This window comes from Ascidia mentula, chromosome 4, assembly GCF_947561715.1.
Source record: "Ascidia mentula chromosome 4, kaAscMent1.1, whole genome shotgun sequence".
Taxonomy (NCBI): Eukaryota; Metazoa; Chordata; class Ascidiacea; order Phlebobranchia; family Ascidiidae; genus Ascidia; species Ascidia mentula.
This window is the reverse complement of record NC_138569.1, coordinates 7,509,199-7,530,204: the sequence shown is the minus strand read 5'-3', so window position 1 is coordinate 7,530,204 and position 21,006 is coordinate 7,509,199. Positions and strand designations below refer to the sequence as shown.

At 38.2% G+C, this 21,006-nt stretch overlaps 3 protein-coding genes and 1 pseudogene across 3 annotated transcripts; all 4 read right to left on the bottom strand.

Annotated features, from left to right (window-relative positions):
- Window positions 1-426: 426 nt before the first annotated feature.
- LOC145897969 (sodium-coupled monocarboxylate transporter 1-like) lies at window positions 427-4,890 on the bottom strand. The gene is made up of 14 exons (XM_082986423.1): window positions 4,842-4,890; window positions 4,222-4,325; window positions 3,971-4,159; window positions 3,825-3,890; window positions 3,588-3,707; window positions 3,232-3,386; window positions 2,708-2,848; window positions 1,856-2,074; window positions 1,632-1,744; window positions 1,415-1,572; window positions 1,088-1,320; window positions 918-1,024; window positions 619-862; window positions 427-499 (listed from the first exon to the last, which is right to left on the bottom strand). The coding sequence occupies exons 1-14, from the start codon at window positions 4,888-4,890 to the stop codon at window positions 427-429; spliced, it is 1,971 nt and encodes a 656-aa protein (XP_082842549.1).
- A 1,316-nt stretch (window positions 4,891-6,206) lies between these two features.
- On the bottom strand, window positions 6,207-10,010 carry LOC145897968 (sodium-coupled monocarboxylate transporter 2-like; annotated as a pseudogene).
- A 1,581-nt stretch (window positions 10,011-11,591) lies between these two features.
- LOC145897967 (sodium-coupled monocarboxylate transporter 1-like) lies at window positions 11,592-15,817 on the bottom strand. The gene is made up of 13 exons (XM_082986422.1): window positions 15,769-15,817; window positions 15,153-15,256; window positions 14,902-15,090; window positions 14,756-14,821; window positions 14,523-14,642; window positions 14,187-14,341; window positions 13,679-13,819; window positions 12,827-13,045; window positions 12,603-12,715; window positions 12,386-12,543; window positions 12,068-12,291; window positions 11,898-12,004; window positions 11,592-11,842 (listed from the first exon to the last, which is right to left on the bottom strand). The coding sequence occupies exons 1-13, from the start codon at window positions 15,815-15,817 to the stop codon at window positions 11,592-11,594; spliced, it is 1,896 nt and encodes a 631-aa protein (XP_082842548.1).
- A 1,297-nt stretch (window positions 15,818-17,114) lies between these two features.
- Window positions 17,115-20,783, bottom strand: LOC145897966 (sodium-coupled monocarboxylate transporter 1-like). Its single transcript, XM_082986420.1, has 13 exons — window positions 20,735-20,783; window positions 20,165-20,268; window positions 19,913-20,101; window positions 19,767-19,832; window positions 19,530-19,649; window positions 19,148-19,302; window positions 18,790-18,930; window positions 18,362-18,580; window positions 18,143-18,255; window positions 17,927-18,084; window positions 17,595-17,827; window positions 17,424-17,530; window positions 17,115-17,368 (listed from the first exon to the last, which is right to left on the bottom strand). The coding sequence occupies exons 1-13, from the start codon at window positions 20,781-20,783 to the stop codon at window positions 17,115-17,117; spliced, it is 1,908 nt and encodes a 635-aa protein (XP_082842546.1).
- Between the last annotated feature and the right edge of the window lie 223 nt (window positions 20,784-21,006).

Here is a 21,006-nt window from a genome sequence, read left to right as displayed (position 1 = left end):
AATCTGAACTTTGAGTGAACGTTGGGTTGGACATACTTGTAAAATTCGAAGCACTGGGTTTGGTTTCGAATAAGTTGAGGTATCTGAAGCAGCGGAAATTATTTTTACGATGATTTGGGCGAAAGCGCATAAGGATGCTGTATCAACAACGGCTTTCACCACGGATAAGAAGCTGTCGTTGTTGCATGATTTAATTCTTCGTGCTTTGTTCTTACAACCAAGGATGTTGATACTCGGGAATTTTTCGTCATAATTGGTTTATTTTAACACATTTTTTCACAAGGATAAACGCACACATTGATTTGCAAAAATCTTTTTCGAAATGTGGTCACTTACTTGCTTTTGACCACTGATATACATGTGATAAATTATAGTGAACCAATGACGAAAACCAAACTACTTGAGGCGGGTGATTGGGAAAATCGGTCAAGCGCCCGATCCTTTTACCAAGAGGGAATCCTCATCGGGATTCGTGGCCAGGATGTCCTGGGTTGAAATCCTGAGGTGGTAAAAAAAATTGCGTACCCAATGGCATTAAAAAGCAGCTGTTGAATATATGAATAAACGTACGAAAAATGTGTATACAGTATACACTCAAATAACATCACTTTTATTCACTTTTTGTTATCACCCGGCACATTTAAACTGCCAAACGAAGCAAAAGAAACAGCATCATGGTGTTCATTAGAAATATTCCTGACAGAATTTAAACCCAGTTCTTCTTCATTGTTGTGATCCTCTACCTGATCAACAAGTCGAGGAACTCCAAATCGGAAAAATTTTACAACAGACTTTGGGAAAATTGAGTTATCAATCAGAGGAAGAAATAACTTTGGGTCCATCTTCTTTGGATCTTTAAAACCTAAAACACAATCTCATTACAATACTCTTGATGAGCCTTTCATACATTGTACAACCTGTACAAGCAGAAACCACGATTCCAACAATAACAGTAGTGGTAAACCCTACCAGTGTGTAGTACATGAAAGACATTGCCTGCATAGGATTGTAACTCTTTTCCACTCTGTATTTAAATAATATTTTTTCGCTTGTTAATTATTTATTTCACTTGATTTGACCAACTTACACTACAATTGGAGTGGTAGCATGATTTGTAAATTCACTCCATGCGGTAGACAACTGGTAACTACTGGTCGAAATATTGGTGTAAGCAACAGTGTAGTCGGCACCCGACGCCGTACAGTTATCAGTAGAAGTAGGAAGAAGACGCAGGGACTCTGGATCTTTTCCGTTGATCAGACTTCCGAGAGCTATCCACAGGCTAAAGCAAATACCCGCAACCTGACCAGTAAAGGCACCCTGTGACAATATCAGAATGTACATAGGATATTTTTTAGCTCTAACATACAAAATGATGAAACTGTATACTTGGAAACGAAAGTGTGAATCCCACCTTTGCATTGCACCACGGTATAAAAATGCCAAGTGTGAAAATTCCAAGTAAAGGGCCCCCAAATGCCCCACGAGTCGAGAATATGATGGTAACGATTGTCTGCGAACTCATCGTCGCGAGAAAGGCGATAGTTGCCACTAAAACTCCTACTGCCAATGCTGCAAAATTACCCAAGTAAATTTTGTTTTATGTGTCGTGATATGATTTCCAAATCTACCTGTTAGCTTGCTTATAATTAGTTGTTTGCCGTGCGTCAACTGTGGGTTTAACAGAATGATGAAATCCTCGAGAATCATTGAGCCAATAGTGTTGATACCAGATGACACAGTACTACAATCGTGAATATATTTATTATATGTTGGTTGGACACTCCGCACAATGAAAAGATTTTGACTTTGATGCAATTTCTTTGCAAAATAGGTGTGAAATTGTAAACGTTACCTCAACGTGCCACTATAAGCAGCTGCAACAAAGAATCCCGACATTCCAGGAAGATCATGAAGTGATTCAAGTGCAAGATAAGTCATCATTTGATCAGATTTTTCGATCTTTTTTGACTTCAGGGGGTCGCAGCCTTCGAAGTAAGCGTACGCAACACATCCACTTAACACTGCTATGAACGTGATGATGACCTTCGGAATGAGAGCTGTACAGGCTGCACTGAATAAAACCCACATTTGAAAGGTTGCGAACGAAGCCTGATGTATTTAAATCTTTTTTCATCTACAGTCACGACAAGCTTTTGGCATGTTATAACCAGTTTTAAAACGCAATAAACCTGTGAAAAAGAACGTTTTTTTGCACATATGTAATATAAACTAGCAAAAAATCCCGAAAACTACAAAATGATGAAAGTAATATTTCATGCAATGGCATGTTTGGCAGGATCGCCCCACTGCGCAGGTCCTTGCTTGGCGATCACAACTACCGTATCGCGATTATTAGGTATGCAGGCTTCGCAGCCTAGCTGGACCAGCCACTTTTTCCTGACATGTCGGAGCAAGATTTGATAAATCAAGCCTGTGAGGTTTGCACTCACGATCCTGTGCCAACCAGACCCAACGCTTTACCGACTGAGCAGTGGTTTCACGGGGTATATTGTGGCCAAAGTACACTGGTGCGCAAGCGAACAACTTGCCAGGCAACTTTCACGTATACGTAGGGGACCAGAGTCATGAGATCTGAGGGCTTGATTTTTTAAATCTTGCTCAAACTTGTCGGGAAAAAGTGGATGGTCCAGGTAGTCTGCATGCCTGGGCTGCCAAGCCTGCAAACCTGATGAAAGTAACTTACATTCTCGCATCCCTAACAGATTTACACGACAAATATCGTTGGCAAGCGGACTGATGCACACAGGCAGGTATAGATAGTGTTACACTCATCCCAACCATAACCGTCCAAAACGTTGTGCGAATCGTTGGGTCCAAGTCAAACCTAAAACATCAACATACTCTGGTTTTCATACCTTTAACGTTAAGTATTAGACATGAAGGGCTTGGCCAATTGTACGGTGGAACATATCGGTAAATAAAGTTGTATTTTTGAATAAAAACGCCAAAGCTAAGAAGCTGTTAATCATTTTCAGTAAACGTTTCGAACCTTTACTTGGTTCATCATCAGTACTACTACAGAAGGTTGCAGAAAAGCGTCGAGATAATACGGGACTGAAAGGCAGAAGGGAAACAGCAGTTGTATTTTGTTTGCGCATATACGACGTATACCAATTGTACAAGTTCATCTCATCGATAATAATAATTATATGTTCGTCATCCTTTCAATTGTTCATTGTTTTAATATGATTAAAAATGACAGCTTACGTCCATATGTTGTTACGTCCACTTCTTTCATTGGCTTCCCATACTTTTGCAGGCCCTCCAACCATAATAGTTCCTTGTATAAGAACTGAAAGGGAGCCGATAAGCATTATGGCAGCTTGCAAGGTATCTGTCCATACAACTGCCTTAAGTCCGCCCTGCAGTGAAGTATTTCATCTAAGATATGGTACAAAAATTACATAAAATTAAACAAAAAGAAAGGTTTCGGATTGATCAGAGATTGATCGAACTTCGCTTGAAATCAGCCATTCCAAAATCGGGTTGTGCGATCAATTTGTTCTTCCAAATGTTGTTGTCCAAATGTCTTTTGCAAAAGTATTGGATTGGATATAACTTACAAGTGTCGTGTACATAGTGCAGATCACGCTAGTAATGATGATGCTCGTCGTAATAGAAATCGGTGTCACAGCACTGAGAGCAAGGGCTGGAAGATACACAGTTACTCCCATGTAAATCATCTGAAAATTGATCAATTTACAAATAAGTTGTCGAAATACAATTTCTTTGACATCCACGCGTCAAAAAATAATGACGGGAAGCACAAAATATTTAACATTTAAAGAAAACTTTTATACCAAATTAATCACTTCTATGGTCGATGTGATCTTTCTGATGATTGGATGAAAGCGCAAACCAAGATACTGAAAAGACAAAAAGTTGTAATTAGGTTCTGCGGGATGCTTTCTCCCAATAGTTTACAATAAAGTGACAGTAGTTGAACCTCATAAATGGTGTTGAGTCGAAGACGGTGAACCAAGGGAATGTAGTAAAGGCATGCCATGAATGTCGCAGCAATAAGGGTAAAGGAATACCAAATCGTCACCATTCCAAACAGATACGTCTCCGTTGGGAAAGCGATAATGGTTATGGCAGAAATGAAACTTACAGCGATTGAAAAGCCAACTGGGATCTGTTGGATATGGTGCAGTTATGTCGTAGATCTATTGGCAACATATTTGTGATTTTGCTCACCGGTGACATTTTCCTTCCGCCATAAAAATAGTTTCCAACATTTTTCTTTTGTCGATCTTTCACTGCAAAGAAGATTCCGATGGCAGCGGAGAGCACGAGAGTAACTGAAAAACTAATACATTTTACACGTGTTGGCAATTCCGCGCATCAGCATCTCCGCTTTTGTGGTTAACCTATATTGTAGACACACACATTAGACTCTTTACAACAAGTTTGACAAGATGATGCTGCATGGATGAACTAAATTAGTATAAGGTTTTTCTCTGTATCAATGTGCCAAGATTTGAAAAAAAGGTGACATAATTTGCACTTTCAATGTCGGTAAAAAAAGCAGTACCCGAAAACGAATAAAATCATTTTTTTACGGAGCATCTAAAACGTATACCCATTCGATACAACAAGTCTTGTTAAGGTCGTTTAACATTCTTGAAGTTTTATTTGATAAAGCTTCAATATTCATAAACTTAATTCGTGATTTGCCAGGAATCGCGACCTAAGGGCCGGTAAAGCTATGTTAAAAATGCACTAAACCCATGTGGTCTTAATATTTTATAAATAGTAGTAAGGAATACTAGAAAATGTACCAAAATGCACTGAACATTTACATATAAACAACTTACCAACGAATATAACAATATCCAGAGTTCCGAAGAAGCTTTTTTCAGCCATAATCAGTTTTTTTCATCAACACGTGTTGGTTAATGTGCCAAGCTTGTTACAGTGGCTGCATTATTTGCTCGAGAGAACGTTTTTTTCTTTAGACCCGTTCATGTGACACTGATAAATTATTTCACTACTACACTTTTCTGTGCTTGAGCTGAACTCTCCGATCAGTGTGAGAATACGTGTAAATTATTGGGGGTGACAATCACGAAGTAGTGAACACATTTTTATTTTTTGTGTCTGATTGTCAATAAGTCTAACCAAGACATGAAAGTAAATACACTAATAATTGCGGATTTTGAGGGAACGAATCATATTATGTCCCCACCAACTAAAATATTGCGGGACCAGTCATCTTTGTCTCTCAGAAATTTTTCGCCCATGTTTCTGATGATTGAAACCAAATGCCAGATTGGGCTTTGTCAATGGACTGTTAAAATATGTTGATATTGGGGAATCAAATGCACCAAAATATGTGCACCGTGTCACACTGATGTACATCCCTTTTCGTATCGAGACCAAAACAAGCACAAAACATACAACTAAATATGTGTGGTAATTGTATTTTGCCTTGATTTTGTATTAACCACAAATCAAGCGTAGGAAACAAAGCGAATGTTAACCTGTGTAAATCCTTCGCGGCGAGTGTCAACACCACGGTCTGTTGCATCAGATACAACTGCCGCATGTTATCATAATATACTCCTGTAATGTTAAACTTATGCCTAACAATCAGAACTTTGAGTGAACCTTGGGAAGGAAATAATTCTAGAAGTCTTAGCACTGCGTATGGCTTCGAATAAGTTGAAGTATCTGAAGCAGCGGAAATGATTTTGCTAAGGATGCTGTATCAACAACGGTTTTCACCAAGGATGACAAGGTGTGATTGTTGCATGATTTAATTCTACGTGCTTTGTTCTTTGAATGTGACCACTTGAATGTATTCTTTGAAAACTCATTTGAAATGTGGCCAATTAAACTCTAGGTTAATGACTTCACAGCAGTTGCGTAGGGTAAGTAGCACACATATATATGCGTGTCGTTGTCCACTTCAATTTAAAGAAAAGGTTGAAACAAAATGTCAAAATTAGCAAAACCGAGACTTGCTTTTGACCACTGGAACAGATGTGAAAACTTATAGTGAACACATAACAAAATCAAATTACTTACCCAGTGGCCACAAAGTGCAGCAGTGAGATACATAATTGAACACATATAAAATGTATATGTAGTATATACCCAACCAGCATCACTTTTATTCACCAGAATAGCAGTACATTTTAAATTGCAATATACCTGCCAGCAACAGAAATTTCACACTTTTATTCACGTTTGTTATCACTCGGCACAACATCTAAACTGCCAAACGAAGCAGAAATAACAGCATCATGGTATTCATTGGAAATATTATTCATAGAATGTAGACTCAGGTTTTCCTCATGGATATGATCCTTTACCTCATTAACAAATGGTGGAACTCCCAATCGGAAAAATCTTACAACTGACTTTGGGAAAATTGAGTTATCAATCAAAGGAAGAAATAACTTAGGGTCCATCTTCTTTGGATCTCTGAAACCTAAAACACAATCTCATTACAATACTCTTAAAGAGGCTTTCTTTCATTTTCCAACCTGTACAAGCAGAAACCACGATTCCAACAATAACAGTAGTGGTAAACCCTACCAGTGTGTAGTACATGAAAGACATTGCCTGGATTGGATTGTAACTCTTTTCCACTCTGTATTTAATAGCATTTCTTAATTTTTAATTTTTTTTTATTTCGCTTGAGTTGCTAAACTTACACTTCACTTGAGGTGTTTGTGGGATTTGTAAATTCACTCCATGTGGAAGACATCTGGTAACTACTGGTCGAAATATTGATGTAAACAACACTGTAATCGGCACCAGACTCCGTGCAGTTATCAGTAGAAGTAGGAAGAATACGCAGGGACTCTGGATCTTTTCCGTTGATCAAACTTCCGAGAGCTATCCACAGGCTAAAGCAAATACCCACCACTTGACCAGTAAAGGCACCCTGTAATAATATGAGAATGTCCATTCGATCGATGTATACAGGCTCTTATTTGGAAATTGGTCAAAACTGTACACTTGGAAACGGAATTGTGAATCCCACCTTTGCATTGCACCACGGAATAAACATGCCAAGTGTGAAAATTCCAAGTAAAGGACCACCGAATGCCCCACGGGTTGAGAATATGATGGTAACGATTGTCTGCGTACTCATCGTCGCAAGAAAGGCGATAGTTGCCACTAAAACTCCTACTGCCAATGCTGCAAAATTAACCATGTAAATTTGTTTTATGTGTCGTGATATGATTTTCAAATCTACCTGTTAGCTTGCTAATAATTAGTTGTTTGCCGTTCGACAACTTTGGGTTTAACGGAATGATGAAATCCTTGAGAATCATTGAGCCAATAGTGTTGATACCAGATGACACAGAACTACAATAGTGAATATATTTATTATATGTTGATTGGACATTCCGTACAATGAAAACATTTTGACTTTGATGTGATATCTTTGCAAAAAGGCGTGAAATTTCAAACGTTACCTCAACGTGCCACTATAAGCAGCTGCAACAAACAATCCCGACATTCCAGGTAGATCATGAAGTGATTCAAGTGCAAGATAAGGCATCATTTGATCAGATTTTTCGATCTTTTTTGACTTCAGGGGGTCGCAGCCTTCGAAGTAAGCGTATGCAACACATCCACTCAACACTGCTATGAACGTGATGATGACTTTCGGAATGAGAGCTGTACATGATGCACTGAATAAAACCAACATTTGACGGGTTGCTGACGGGGCGTAATATATTTGAATATGCTATAAATTACTTTTACATGTCACAAGCTTTCGATGTGCTACAACCAGTTTTAATGCGCACCAAACCTGTAATAAGAAAACCTTTCTTGTACAGATATATTAATATTGGGCGATAAGTGCCGAAAACTACCGGCTACTAAAAACGAATATTACTTATATTCTCGCGTCCTTGACAGATTTACACGACAAATATCGTTGGCAAGTGGCCTGATGCACGCAGGCTGTTATTGTATGTGACGAACCCATCCCAACCATAACCGTCCAAAACGTTGTTCGAATCGTTGGGTCCAAGTCAAATCTAAAATATCAAAATGCTCAGGCTTTTATGACGAAAGCGTTATTTGGCGGTTAGAATAAAACACGTATACACAGCAATACCAATTGGACGAGGGAACATATCGGTAATAAAGTTTTGTTATTTTCTTATGTCTACACTTATAACTGATTTTTCAAAGCATCATATTTTTTGACAATGTTTTCTTTGAAGAAATTTGTGCGTTCCTTGTTTTTATACGATTAAAATGGCAGCTTACGTCCATATGTTGTTTCGTCCACTTCTCTCATTGGCTTCCCATACTTTTGCAGGCCCTCCAACTATAATGGTTCCTTGTATAAGGACCGAAAGGGAACCGATAAACATTATGGCAGCTTGCAAGGTATCTGTCCATACAACTGCCTTAAGTCCGCCCTGCAGTGAAGTATTTCATACAGTTTCTTATTTGACGTGATATTGTGCGATAAGACGTGAAAAAATTGCATAAAACACACTAATGGATTATTCAGATTGATTCCAAATGTAAGCCAGTCAACATTATTCAGCCAATTCCGCTGATGCCAAAATATATTTTGTAAAAATAATAAATTAACAGAACTAACAACAGCCGTGTACATGGTGCAGATAACACTTGTCATGATGATGCTCATCGTAATTGAAATTGGTGTCACAGCACTGAGAGCAAGGGCTGGAAGATATACAGTTACTCCCATGCAAATTACCTGTAAATTTTTAAAAAAATATACAATATTGGCGCGAAGCACAAAATATTCAGCAATGGAAAACGTTTTATACCATATTAATCATTTCTATGGTCGATGTGATCTTTCTGATGATTGGATGAAAGCGCAAACCAAGATACTAAAAAGAAGCAAACCGGATTTATTGATTGCTTTCTTCCAAATAGCAGAATATGAACCTCGTAAATAGTGTTGAGTCGAAGACGGTGAACCAAGGGAATGTAGTAAAGGCATCCCACGATTGTCGTCGGGACAGTTGAAAAGCAATACCAAACTGTTACCATTCCAAATAGGTACGTCTCCGAGGGAAAACCGATAATGGTTATGGCAGAAATGAAACTTACAGCGATGGAAAAGCCGACTGGGAACTGTTGAATCCGGTGTAGTTTTGTTTTTGATATCTAAGCATTTTATATCAATGATTTTGCTCACCGGTGACATTTTCTTTCCGCCATAGAAATAGTTTCCAACATTTTTCTTTTGTCGATCTTTGACCGCGAAGAAGATTCCGATGGCGGCGGAAAGCACGAGAGTAACTGAAAAGCAAATAAGTTTTGCACGTGTTGGCAATTCCGCGCATCAGCATTTCCGCATGTGTTGTAACCTACATTGTAAGCACACACATTGGACACTTTACAACAAGTTTAACACGATGAGGATCCGTGGATGAATTAAACAAGTTTTTACTTCCTACATTGTGCCAATTTCTAAATAAATGTGAAATATGTCACTCTTCAACACCTATAAAAGCGCATTATATATTGATCCGTATCGGTCTTGTGGCACTGAACTGTACTTTTTCTGGTTTAACTCTGTTAAAAAGGCTGATGTTTGTTTTCTAAAAATCACGAGATTTATTGCAAGTTCCTCTCGATTCGTAATGTTAATCAGATTAAGCCAAAGGAACTGACGAAAGCAAATGTTTATTAGAAAATGCAGATCAGTCCTTTTTAACAATGCCAAACCAGAAAAGTACCACTGATGAGACCTTATAGGTCGAAAGGGTGGCCATCTGTCTGCAGCTTACACAAAACAAGTACCGTTTAGTATAAACAACAGTGGCCGAAAACGATCAAAAACTTTTTGAGGGGCATCTCAAACTATTCCCTTTTGATATAAATAACTTTTTTGTGAAGGTTATGAAGCAAAACATAACATGCACTTAAGCCATGTGGACTGTGAAACTTTCGAAAAACTTTCTTAAAAACATCATACCGACGAATATAACAATATCCAGAGTTCCAAAAGAGTATTTTTCAGCCATAATCAACGTCACTCATTAACAAATGTTGGTTAATATTCCAAGCTTGTTACAGTGGCTGCTGCAATATTTGCTCGTAAGAACTGATTTCTCATTGGACAAGTTCACGTGATATAGATAAATTCTTATACACTACACTTGTCATTTCTATGCTTGAGATGAACTTTATGATGATTGGATGAAACCAGAAACTCAAACAGGCCTTTGTTTTAACTGGAATGGAAAATAGTAGGTCAGGCATATTTTGAGATGCGGCCACTTTTTAAATCGTAATTGTATATTGAAAGTTTTTTAGTTACTTGTTTAACCTGCCAAATGCCGAGAAGGATTCACGCAGGTTAACATTTACATTGTTTTTTACGCTTGTTTTGTGTAATAAGATATCAGGGTAGAATACGCTGTCCAAGCACAATCCACCTTGACATATTCAAGTTTTAAAACATTTTTGACAACGTCCCAGCAATCACATTTATTTGCGTAAAAACTTTCTTTGGAGTCCCGAACATCGCATCTATAACGGAATATTGTGTTAATTCAACGACCATTAGAGGTTCTATGTTCAAAATTCCAGACATAAGGGTATCTTTGCCATTTCCCCCCCGGAGACAGATTTCGCCACTGAACTGCGGACATATGTGGCAACATCCAACGTCTGGCCATCTTAGTTTTATATTATATCACGTTAAGTATACGAAGAACTAAGTAATTCAAACGCACTTCGCCAATGTCGATTATAAAATTTTAAGATGTAAGGATACTAGTTTAATGTGAATAACCAATGGTTGGAAGCCGTTGATACAGAAAATTTTGGTAGAATCTGGAGGAGAATAGAATACGCGGAAACGTTTGTCAGAAGCCAAAACATTTTTGTTTGCGGTATAGTGTGTGCAACAACATGTTTCATTGCTCCAGATACAACTACAATATCATATCATAGTATACTCCTGATATGTTGATCTTTAGTTTATGTCTAACAATCTGAACTTTGAGTGAACGTTGGGTTGGACATACTTGTAAAAGTCTTAGCACAGGGTATGGTTTCGAGTAAGTTGAGGTATCTGAAGCAGCGGAAATTATTTTTACGATGATTTGGGCGAAAGCGCATAAGGATGCTGTATCAACAACGGTTTTCACCACGGATAAGAAGCTGTCATTGTTGCATGATTTAATTCTTCGTGCTTTGTTCTTACAACCAAGGATGTTGATACTCGGGAATTTTTCTTCATAATTGGTTATTTTAACACATTTTGTCACAAGGATAAACGCACACATTGATTTGCAAAAAGCTTTTTCGAAATGTGGTCACTTACTTGCTTTTGACCACTGATATACATGTGATAAATTATAGTGAACCAATGACGAAAACCAAACTACTTGAGGCGGGTGATTGGGAAAATCGGTCAAGCGCCCGATCCTTTTACCAAGAGGGAATCCTCATCGGGATTCGTGGCCAGGTTGTCCTGGGTTGAAATCCTGATGTGGTAAAAAAAATTGCGTACCCAATGGCATTAAAAAGCAGCTGTTGAATATATAAATAAACGTACGAAAAATGTGCATACAGTATACACCAAAATAACATCACTTTTATTCACATTTGTTATCACTCGGCGCATTTAAATTGCCAAACGAAGAAAAAGAAACAGCATCATGGTATTCATTCGAAATATTCCTGATAGAATGTAAACTCAGTTCTTCTTCATTGTTGTGATCCTCTATCTCATCAACAAGTCGTGGAACTCCAAATCGGAAAAATTGTACGACTGATTTTGGGAAAATTGAGTTATCAATCAGAGGAAGAAATAACTTTGGGTCCATCTTCTTTGGATCTTTAAAACCTATAACACAATCTCATAACAATACTCTTGATGAACTATGCATACATTGCACAACCTGTACAAGCAGAAACCACGATTCCAACAATAACAGTAGTGGTAAACCCTACCAGTGTGTAGTACATGAAAGATATTGCCTGCATAGGATTGTAACTCTTTTCCACTCTGTATTTAAATAATATTTTTTCGTTTGTTAATTATTTATTTCACTTGATCTGACCAACTTACACTACAATTGGAGTGGTAGCGGAATTTCTCACTGTGGAAGACAACTGGTAACTACTGGTCGAAATATTGGTGTAAGCAACACTGTAGTCGGCACCCGACGCCGTGCAGTTATCAGTAGAAGTAGGAAGAAGACGCAGGGACTCTGGATCTTTTCCATTGATCAGACTTCCGAGAGCTATCCACAGGCTAAAGCAAATACCCGCAACTTCACCAATAAAGGCACCCTGTGGCAATATCAGAATGTACATAGGATATTTTTAAGCTCTTACAAACAAAATGATGAAACTGTATACTTGGAAACGAAAGTGTGAATCCCACCTTTGCATTGCACCACGGTATAAAAATGCCAAGTGTGAAAATTCCAAGTAAAGGGCCCCCAAATGCCCCACGAGTCGAGAATATGATGGTAACGATTGTCTGCGAACTCATCGTCGCGAGAAAGGCGATAGTTGCCACTAAAACTCCTATCACCAAGGCTGCAAAATTACCCAAGTAAAGTTTGTCCTATGTGTCGTGATATGATTTCCAAATCTACCTGTTAGCTTGCTTATAATTAGTTGTTTTCCGTGCGTCAACTGTGGGTTTAACGGAATGATGAAATCCTCAAGAATCATTGAGCCAATGGTGTTGATACCAGATGACACAGAACTACAATAGTGAATATATTTATTATATGTTGATTGGACACTCCGTACAATGAAAAGATTTTGACTTTGATGTGATTTCTTTGCAAAATAGGTGTGAAATTGTAAACGTTACCTCAACGTGCCACTATAAGCAGCTGCAACAAAGAATCCCGACATCCCAGGAAGATCATGAAGTGATTCAAGTGCAAGATAAGGCATCATTTGATCAGATTTTTCGATCTTTTTTGACTTCAGGGGGTCGCAGCCTTCGAAGTAAGCGTATGCAACACATCCACTTAACACTGCTATGAACGTGATGATGACCTTCAGAATGAGAGCTGTACAGGCTGCACTAAATAAAACCCACATTTGAAGGGTTGCGGACGAAGCCTGATGTATTTAAATCTTTTTTCATCTACAGTCACGACAAGCTTTTGGCATGTTATAACCAGTTTTAAAACGCAATAAACCTGTGACAAAAAACGTTTTTTTGCACATATATAATATTACCAAGCAAAAAAACCCGAAAACTACAAAATGATGAAAGTAATATTTCATGCAATGGCATGATTGGCAGGATCGCCCCACTGCGCAGGTCCTTGCTTGGCGATCACAACTACCGTATCGCGATTATTAGTTATGCAGGCTTCGCAGCCTAGCTGGATCAGCCACTTTTTCCTGACATGTCGGAGCAAGATTTGATAAATCAAGCCTGTGAGGTTTGCACTCACGATCCTGTGCCAACCAGACCCAACGCTTTACCGACTGAGCAGTGGTTTCACGGGGTACATTGTGGCCAAAGTACACTGGTGCGCAAACGAACAACTTGCCAGGCATCTTTCACGTATACGTAGGGGACCAGAGTCATGAGATCTGAGGGCTTGATTTTTTAAATCTTGCTCAAACTTGTCGGGAAAAAGTGGATGGTCCAGGTAGTCTGCATGCCTGGGCTGCCAAGCCTGCAAACCTGATGAAAGTAACTTACATTCTCGCATCCTTCACAGATTTACACGACAAATATCGTTGGCAAGCGGACTGATGCACACAGGCAGGTATAGATAGTGATGCACTCATCCCAACCATAACCGTCCAAAACGTTGTTCGAATCGTTGGGTCCAAGTCAAACCTAAAACATTCATACCTTTAACGTTAAGTATTAGACATGAAGGGCTGGGCCGATTGTACGGTGGAACATATCGGTAAATAAAGTTGTATTTTTGAATAAAAAAGCCAAAGCTAAGATGCTGTTAATCATTTTCAGTAAACGTTTCGAACCTTTACTTGGTTCATCATCAGTACTACTACAGAAGGTTGCAGAAAAGCGTCGAGATAATAAGAAACTGAAAGGCAGAAGGGAAACAGCAGTTGTATTTTGTTTGCGCATATACGACGTATACCAATTGTACAAGTTCATCTCATCGATAATAATAATTATATGTTCGTCATCCTTTCAATTGTTCATTGTTTTCATATGATTAAAAATGACAGCTTACGTCCATATGTTGTTACGTCCACTTCTTTCATTGGCTTCCCATACTTTTGCAGGCCCTCCAACCATAATGGTTCCTTGTATAAGAACTGAAAGGGTGCCGATAAGTATTATGGCAGCTTGCAAGGTATCTGTCCATACAACTGCCTTAAGTCCGCCCTGCAGTGAAGTATTTCATCTAAGATATTGTACAAAAATTACATAAAATTAAACAAAAAGAAAGGTTTCGGATTAGTCAGAGATTCAACTATTCCAAAATCGGGTTGTGCGATCAATTTGTTCTTCCAAATGTTGTTGTCCAAATATCTTTTGCAAAAGTATTGGATTGGATATAACTTACAAGTGTCGTGTACATAGTGCAGATGACGCTTGTCATGATTATGCTCGTCGTGATGGAGATCGGTGTCACAGCACTAAGAGCAAGGGCTGGAAGATACACAGTTACTCCCATGTAAATCACCTGAAAATTGATAAATTTACAAATAAGTTGTCGAAATTTCTTTGACATCCATGCGTCAAAAAGTAATGACGGGAAGCACAAAATATTTAACGTTTAAAGAAAACGTTTTATACCATATAAATCACTTCTATGGTCGATGTGATCTTTCTGATGACTGGATGAAAGCGCAAACCAAGATACTGAAAAGACAAAAAGTTGTAATTAGGTTCTGCGGGATGCTTTCTCCCAATAGTTTACAATAAAGTGACAGTAGTTGAACCTCATAAATAGTGTTGAGTCGAAGACGGTGAACCAATGGAATGTAGTAAAGGCATGCCATGAATGTCGCAGTAATAAGGGTAAAGGAATACCAAATCGTTACCATTCCGAACAGATACGTATCCGCTGGATATCCGATGAGGGTTATGGCAGAAATGAAACTTACAGCGATGGAAAAGCCAACCGGGATCTGTTGGATATGGTGCAGTTATGTCGTAGATCTATTGGCAACATATTTGTGATTTTGCTCACCGGTGACATTTTCCTTCCGCCATAAAAATAGTTTCCAACATTTTTCTTTTGTCGATCTTTGACTGCGAAGAAGATTCCGATGGCGGCGGAAAGAACGAGAGTAACTAAAAAACTAATACATTTTACACGTGTTGGCAATTCCGCGCATCAGCATCTCCGCTTTTGTGGTTAACCTATATTGTAGACACACACATTAGACTCTTTACAACAAGTTTAACAAGATGAGGCTGCATGGATGAACTAAACTAGTATAAGGTTTTTCCCTGTGTCAACGAGCCAAGATTTGAAAATATCTATCATAATTTGCACTTTCTATGTCTGTAAACAAAGCAGTACCCGAAAACGAATAAAATCATTTTTTGCAGAGCATAAAACGTATACCCATTCGATACAACAAGTCTTGTAAAGGTCGTTTGAGATTCTTGAGATTTTATATGATAAAGTTTAAATATTCATAAACTTAAATCGTGATTTGCCAGAAATCGCGATCTAAGGGCCGGCAAAGCTATGTTAAAAATGCACTAAACCCATGTGGTCTTAATATTTTATAAATAGTAATAAGGAATACTAGAAAATGTGCCAAAATACACTGAACATTTACAAAAAAACAACTTACCAACGAATATAACAATATCCAGAGTCCCGAAAGTGTTTTTTTCAGCCATAATCATTTTCTTTTATTAACGCGTGTTGGTTAATGTGCCAAGCTTGTTACAGTGGCTGCATTATTTGCTCGAGAGAACGTTTTTTTTCTTTAGACCTGTTCATGTGACACTGATTAATTCTTACACCACTACACTTATCATTTCTATGCTTGAGCTGAACTTTCCGATTAGTGTGATAATACGTGTAAATTATTGGGGGTGACAATTTTTTTTGTGTCTGATTGTCAACAAACAGATACCAGTGAATTATTCGCCACATAAGTCTAACCAAGACATGAAAAAAATATATTAATAATTGCGGATTTTCAAGAAGAACGAATCATATTATGTTCCCACCAACTAAAATATTGCGGGAACAGTTATCTTCATCTCCCAGGAAATTTCCGCCCATGTCTCTGATGATTGAAACCAAATGCCAGATTGGGCTTTGTCAATGGAATGTTAAAATATGTTGATATTGGGGAATCAAATGCACCCAAATATGTGCACCGTGTCACACTGATGTACATCCCTTTTCGTATCGAGACCAAAACAAGTACAAAACATACAAATAAATATGTGTGGTAATTGTATTTTTCCTTGATTTTGTTAACCACAAAGCAAGCGTAGGAAACAAAGCGAATGTTAACCTGCGTAAATCCTTCGCGGCGAGTGTCAACACCACGGTCTGTTGCATCAGATACAACTGCCGCATGTTATCATAATATACTCCTGTAATGTTGAACTTATGTCTAACAATCAGAACTTTGAGTGAACCTTGGGAAGGAAATAATTCTAGAAGTCTTAGCACTGCGTATGGCTTCGAATAAGTTAAAGTATCTGAACTGCGGAAATGACTTTGCTAAGGATGCTGTATCAACAACGGTTTTCACCGAGGATAACAAGGTGTCATTGTTGCATGATTTAATTCTACGTGCCTTGTTCTTTCAATGTGGCCAATTGAATGTATTCTTTGAAAACTCATTTGAAATGTGGCCAATTAGACTCTAGGTTAATGACTTCACAGCAGTTACGTAGGGTAAGTAGCACACATATATATGCGTGTCGTTGTCCACCTCAATTTAAATAAAAGGTTGAAACAAGATGTCAAAATAAACAAAACCGAGACTTGCTTTTGACCACTGGAACAGATGTGAAAAATTATAGTGAACACATAACAAAACCAAATTACTTACCCAGTGGTAACACATATAAAATCTGTATGTAGTATATACCCAACTAGCATCACTTTTATTCACCAGAATAGCAGTACATTTTGAATTGCAATATACCTGCCAGCAACATGAATTTCATAGTTTTATTCACGTTTGTTATCACTCGGCACAACGTCTAAACTGCCTAACGAAGCAGAAATAACAGCATCATGGTATTCATTGGAAATATTATCCATAGAATTTAGAACCAGGTTTTCCTCGTGGATATAATCCTTTACCTCATTAACAAATGGCGGAACTCCAAACCGGAAAAATCTTACAACTGACTTTGGAAAAATTGAGTTATCAATCAAAGGAAGAAATAACTTTGGGTCCATCTTCTTTGGATCTCTGAAACCTAAAACACAATCTCATTACAATACTCTTAAAGAGGCTTTCTTTCATTTTCCAACCTGTACAAGCAGAAACCACGATTCCAACAATAACAGTAGTGGTAAACCCTACCAGTGTGTAGTACATGAAAGACATTGCCTGGATTGGATTGTAACTCTTTTCCACTCTGTATTTAATAACATTTATTGATTTGTAATTTTTTTTTATTTCGCTTGAGTTGCTAAACTTACACTTCAATTGGGGTGTTCGTGGGATTTGTAAATTCACTCCATGTGGAAGACATCTGGTAACTACTGGTCGAAATATTGGTGTAAGCAACACTGTAATCGGCACCCGACGCCGTGCAGTTATCAGTAGAAGTAGGAAGAAGACGCAGGGACTCTGGATCTTTTCCGTTGATCAGACTTCCGAGAGCTATCCACAGGCTGAAGCAAATACCCGCAACTTGACCAGTAAAGGCACCCTGTGACAATATTATAATGTACATTCGATCGATGTATACAGGCGCTTATTTGGAAATTGGTCAAAACTGTACACTTGGAAAAGAAAGTGTCAGTCCCACCTTTGCATTGCACCACGGTATAAACATGCCAAGTGTGAAAATTCCAAGTAAAGGGCCACCAAATGCCCCACGGGTTGACAACATGATGGAAACGATTGTCTGCGAACTCATCGTCGCAAGAAAGGCGATAGTTGCCACTAAAACTCCAACTGCCAATGCTGCAAAATTATCCATGTAAATTTGTTTTATTTGTCGTGATATGATTTCTAAATTTACCTGTTAGTTTGCTAATAATTAGTTGTTTTCCGTGCGTCAACTGTGGGTTTAACGGAATGATGAAATCCTTGAGAATCATTGAGCCAATGGTGTTGATACCAGACGAAACAGAACTAAAAGTAAATATATTTATTATGTGATGGGAATCTCCGTGCACTGAATATATTTTTACTTTGACGCAATTTCCTTGCAAAATATGCGTGAAATTGTAAACGTTACCTCAACGTGCCACTATAAGCAGCTGCAACAAAGAATCCCGACATCCCAGGAAGATCATGAAGTGATTCAAGTGCAAGGTAAGGCATAATTTGGTCCGCTTTTGCGATCCTCTTGGACTTCAGGGGGTCGCAGCCTTCGAAGTAAGCGTATGCAACACATCCACTTAACAATGCTATGAGCGTGATGATGATCTTCGGAATGAGAGCTGTACAGGCGGCACTGAACAAAAGCCACATTTTAAGGGTTGCGGACAAGGCCTGATGTCTTCAAATCTTTTTTTAGTTGCATATATATCCAGCAAACATTCCATGGGCTACAAACAGTTTTGAAACGCAATAAATCCGTGATAAATAAACCTTATTCGCACAGAATTAATATTACTGCGCGACAAATGCCGAAAACTACAGAATCTTTTGAATATAACTTACACTCTCGCATCCTTGACAGATTTACACGACAAATATCGTTGGCAAGCGGACTGATGCACACAGGCAGGTATAGATAGTGTTGCACTCATTCCAACCATAACCGTCCAAAACGTTGTTCGAATCGTTGGGTCCAAGTCAAACCTAAAACATCAACATACTCTGGTTTATCTCACTTTAACGTTAGGTAAGATGTGGGTGTGCAGGGTAATGTACAATTAAACTTGTCGATAAATAAAGTTGTGTTTTTCATTGCGCATACGCAATAGCAAGTCTACAATTTCATCTTGTCGATCAAAGGAAGTGTATGTTCGCCATCAAATTGTTACATGTTTTTATATGAATCAAAATGGCAGCTTACGTCCAAATGTTGTTGCGTCCACTTCTCTCATTGGCTTCCCACACTTTTGCAGGCCCACCAACTATAATTGTTCCTTGTATAAGAACTGAAAGGGAGCCGATAAACATTATGGCAGCTTGCAGGTTATCTGTCCACACAACTGCCTTAAGACCGCCCTGCAGTGAAGAATTTAATATTTTTTTTACATTTGATGTGATATTGTGTAATAAGATATGGTACGAAATTTACAAAAAAACTCGACATGGAAGGTTTCGGATTGATTGAACTTTGCATGAAATCAGTCATTTCAAAATCGGGTTGTGCGAAGAATTTATTTAAATGTAACCCGACACCGCTGTTGTCCAATATCTTTTGCAAAAGTATTTGATTGGATATAACTTACAAGTGTCGTGTACGAAGTACAAATGACGCTAGTAATGATTATGCTCGTCGTGATAGAGATCGGTGTCACAGCACTAAGAGCAAGGGCCGGCAGATACACAGCCAGTCCCATGTAAGTCATCTGAAAAATTTTTAAATCACAAAAGACATGTCGAAAGAAAATTTCTCGAATGTTGATGCGTCAAATAATAATGACAAGAAACACAAAATCTTTAGCTTTATAGAAAACATTTTATACCATATAAATAATTTCTATGGTCGATGTGATCTTTCTGATGATTGGATGAAAGCGCAAGCCAAGATACTGAAACGACACAAAGTTGTAATTAGGTTCTGCGGAATGCTTTCTCACAATAGTTTACAATAAATTGACAGTATATAAACCTCATAAATAGTGTTGAGTTGAAGACGGTGAACCAAGGGAATGTAGTAGAGGCATGCCACAACCGTCGCCGCAACAAGGGTGAAAGCATACCAAATCGTTACCATTCCGAACAGGTACGTATCCGCTGGATATCCGATGAGGGTTATGGCAGAAATGAAACTTACAGCGATGGAAAAGCCAACTGGGATCTGTTGGATATGGTGCAGTTATGTTGTAGATATATTGGCAACACATTTGTGATTTTTGCTCACCGGTGACATTTTCTTTCCGCCATAGAAATAGTTCTCAACATTTTTCTTTTGTCGATCTTTGACCGCGAAGAAGATTCCGATGGCGGCGGAGAGCACGAGAGTAACTGAAAAACAAATAAGTTTTACACGTGTTGGCAAACCCGCGCATCCGCAACCTATATTGTAGACATACACATTAAACCCTTTACAACAAGTTTGACAAGATGAGGCTGCATAGATGAACTAAACTAGTATAAGGTTTTTCCCTGTGTCAATGTGCCAAGATTTTAAAAAAGGAGTGATAATTTACACTTTCAATGTCTGTAAAAAAAGCAGCACCGGAAAACGAATAAAATCATTTTTTTACGGAGCATCTAAAAGTATACCCATTCGATACAACACGTCTTGTTAAGGTCGTTTGACATTCTTGGGGTTTTATTTGATAAAGCTTTAATATTCATAAACTTAATTCGTGATTTGCCAGAAATTGTGACCTAAGGGCCGGTAAAGCTATGTTAAAAACGCAGCTAACAAAGAATACTAGAAAATATACCAAAACACACACTTAACGTTTACATAAAAACAACTTACCAACGAATATAACAATATCCAGAGTTCCGAAGAAGCTTTTTTCAGCCATAATCAGCTTGTTTCCTCAACACGTGTTGGTTAATGTGCCAAGCTTGTTACAGTGGCTGCATTATTTGCTCGTGAGAACGTTTTTTTCTTTAGACCTGTTCATGTGACACTGATAAATTATTTCACTACTGCAATTATCATTTCTATGTTTGAGCTGAACTTTCCGATCAGTGTGAGAATACGTATGAAGTTTTGGGGGTGACAATCACAAAGTAATAAAACTA

What these genes read in the sequence shown, in the direction of transcription:
- LOC145897969 (XM_082986423.1), bottom strand. Translation starts at nt 4,890, where the DNA reads ATGGCTGAAAAAAGCTTCTTCGGAACTCTGGATATTGTTATATTCGTT. An exon ending in CCATAGAAGTGATTAATTTG is followed by an intron (nt 3,708 to 3,824) that starts GTATAAAAGTTT and finishes ATCAATTTTCAG; the next exon opens with ATGATTTACATGGGAGTAAC. An exon ending in TACCGTGGTGCAATGCAAAG is followed by an intron (nt 1,321 to 1,414) that starts GTGGGATTCACA and finishes ATATTGTCACAG; the next exon opens with GGTGCCTTTACTGGTCAGGT.
- LOC145897967 (XM_082986422.1), bottom strand. Translation starts at nt 15,817, where the DNA reads ATGGCTGAAAAAAACACTTTCGGGACTCTGGATATTGTTATATTCGTT. An exon ending in GCACTATGTACACGACACTT is followed by an intron (nt 14,342 to 14,522) that starts GTAAGTTATATC and finishes ACTTCACTGCAG; the next exon opens with GGCGGACTTAAGGCAGTTGT. An exon ending in TCTGTGAAGGATGCGAGAAT is followed by an intron (nt 13,046 to 13,678) that starts GTAAGTTACTTT and finishes GGTTTTATTTAG; the next exon opens with TGCAGCCTGTACAGCTCTCA.
- LOC145897966 (XM_082986420.1), bottom strand. Translation starts at nt 20,783, where the DNA reads ATGGCTGAAAAAAGCTTCTTCGGAACTCTGGATATTGTTATATTCGTT. An exon ending in CCATAGAAATTATTTATATG is followed by an intron (nt 19,650 to 19,766) that starts GTATAAAATGTT and finishes AAAATTTTTCAG; the next exon opens with ATGACTTACATGGGACTGGC. An exon ending in GCTTATAGTGGCACGTTGAG is followed by an intron (nt 18,256 to 18,361) that starts GTAACGTTTACA and finishes ATTTACTTTTAG; the next exon opens with TTCTGTTTCGTCTGGTATCA.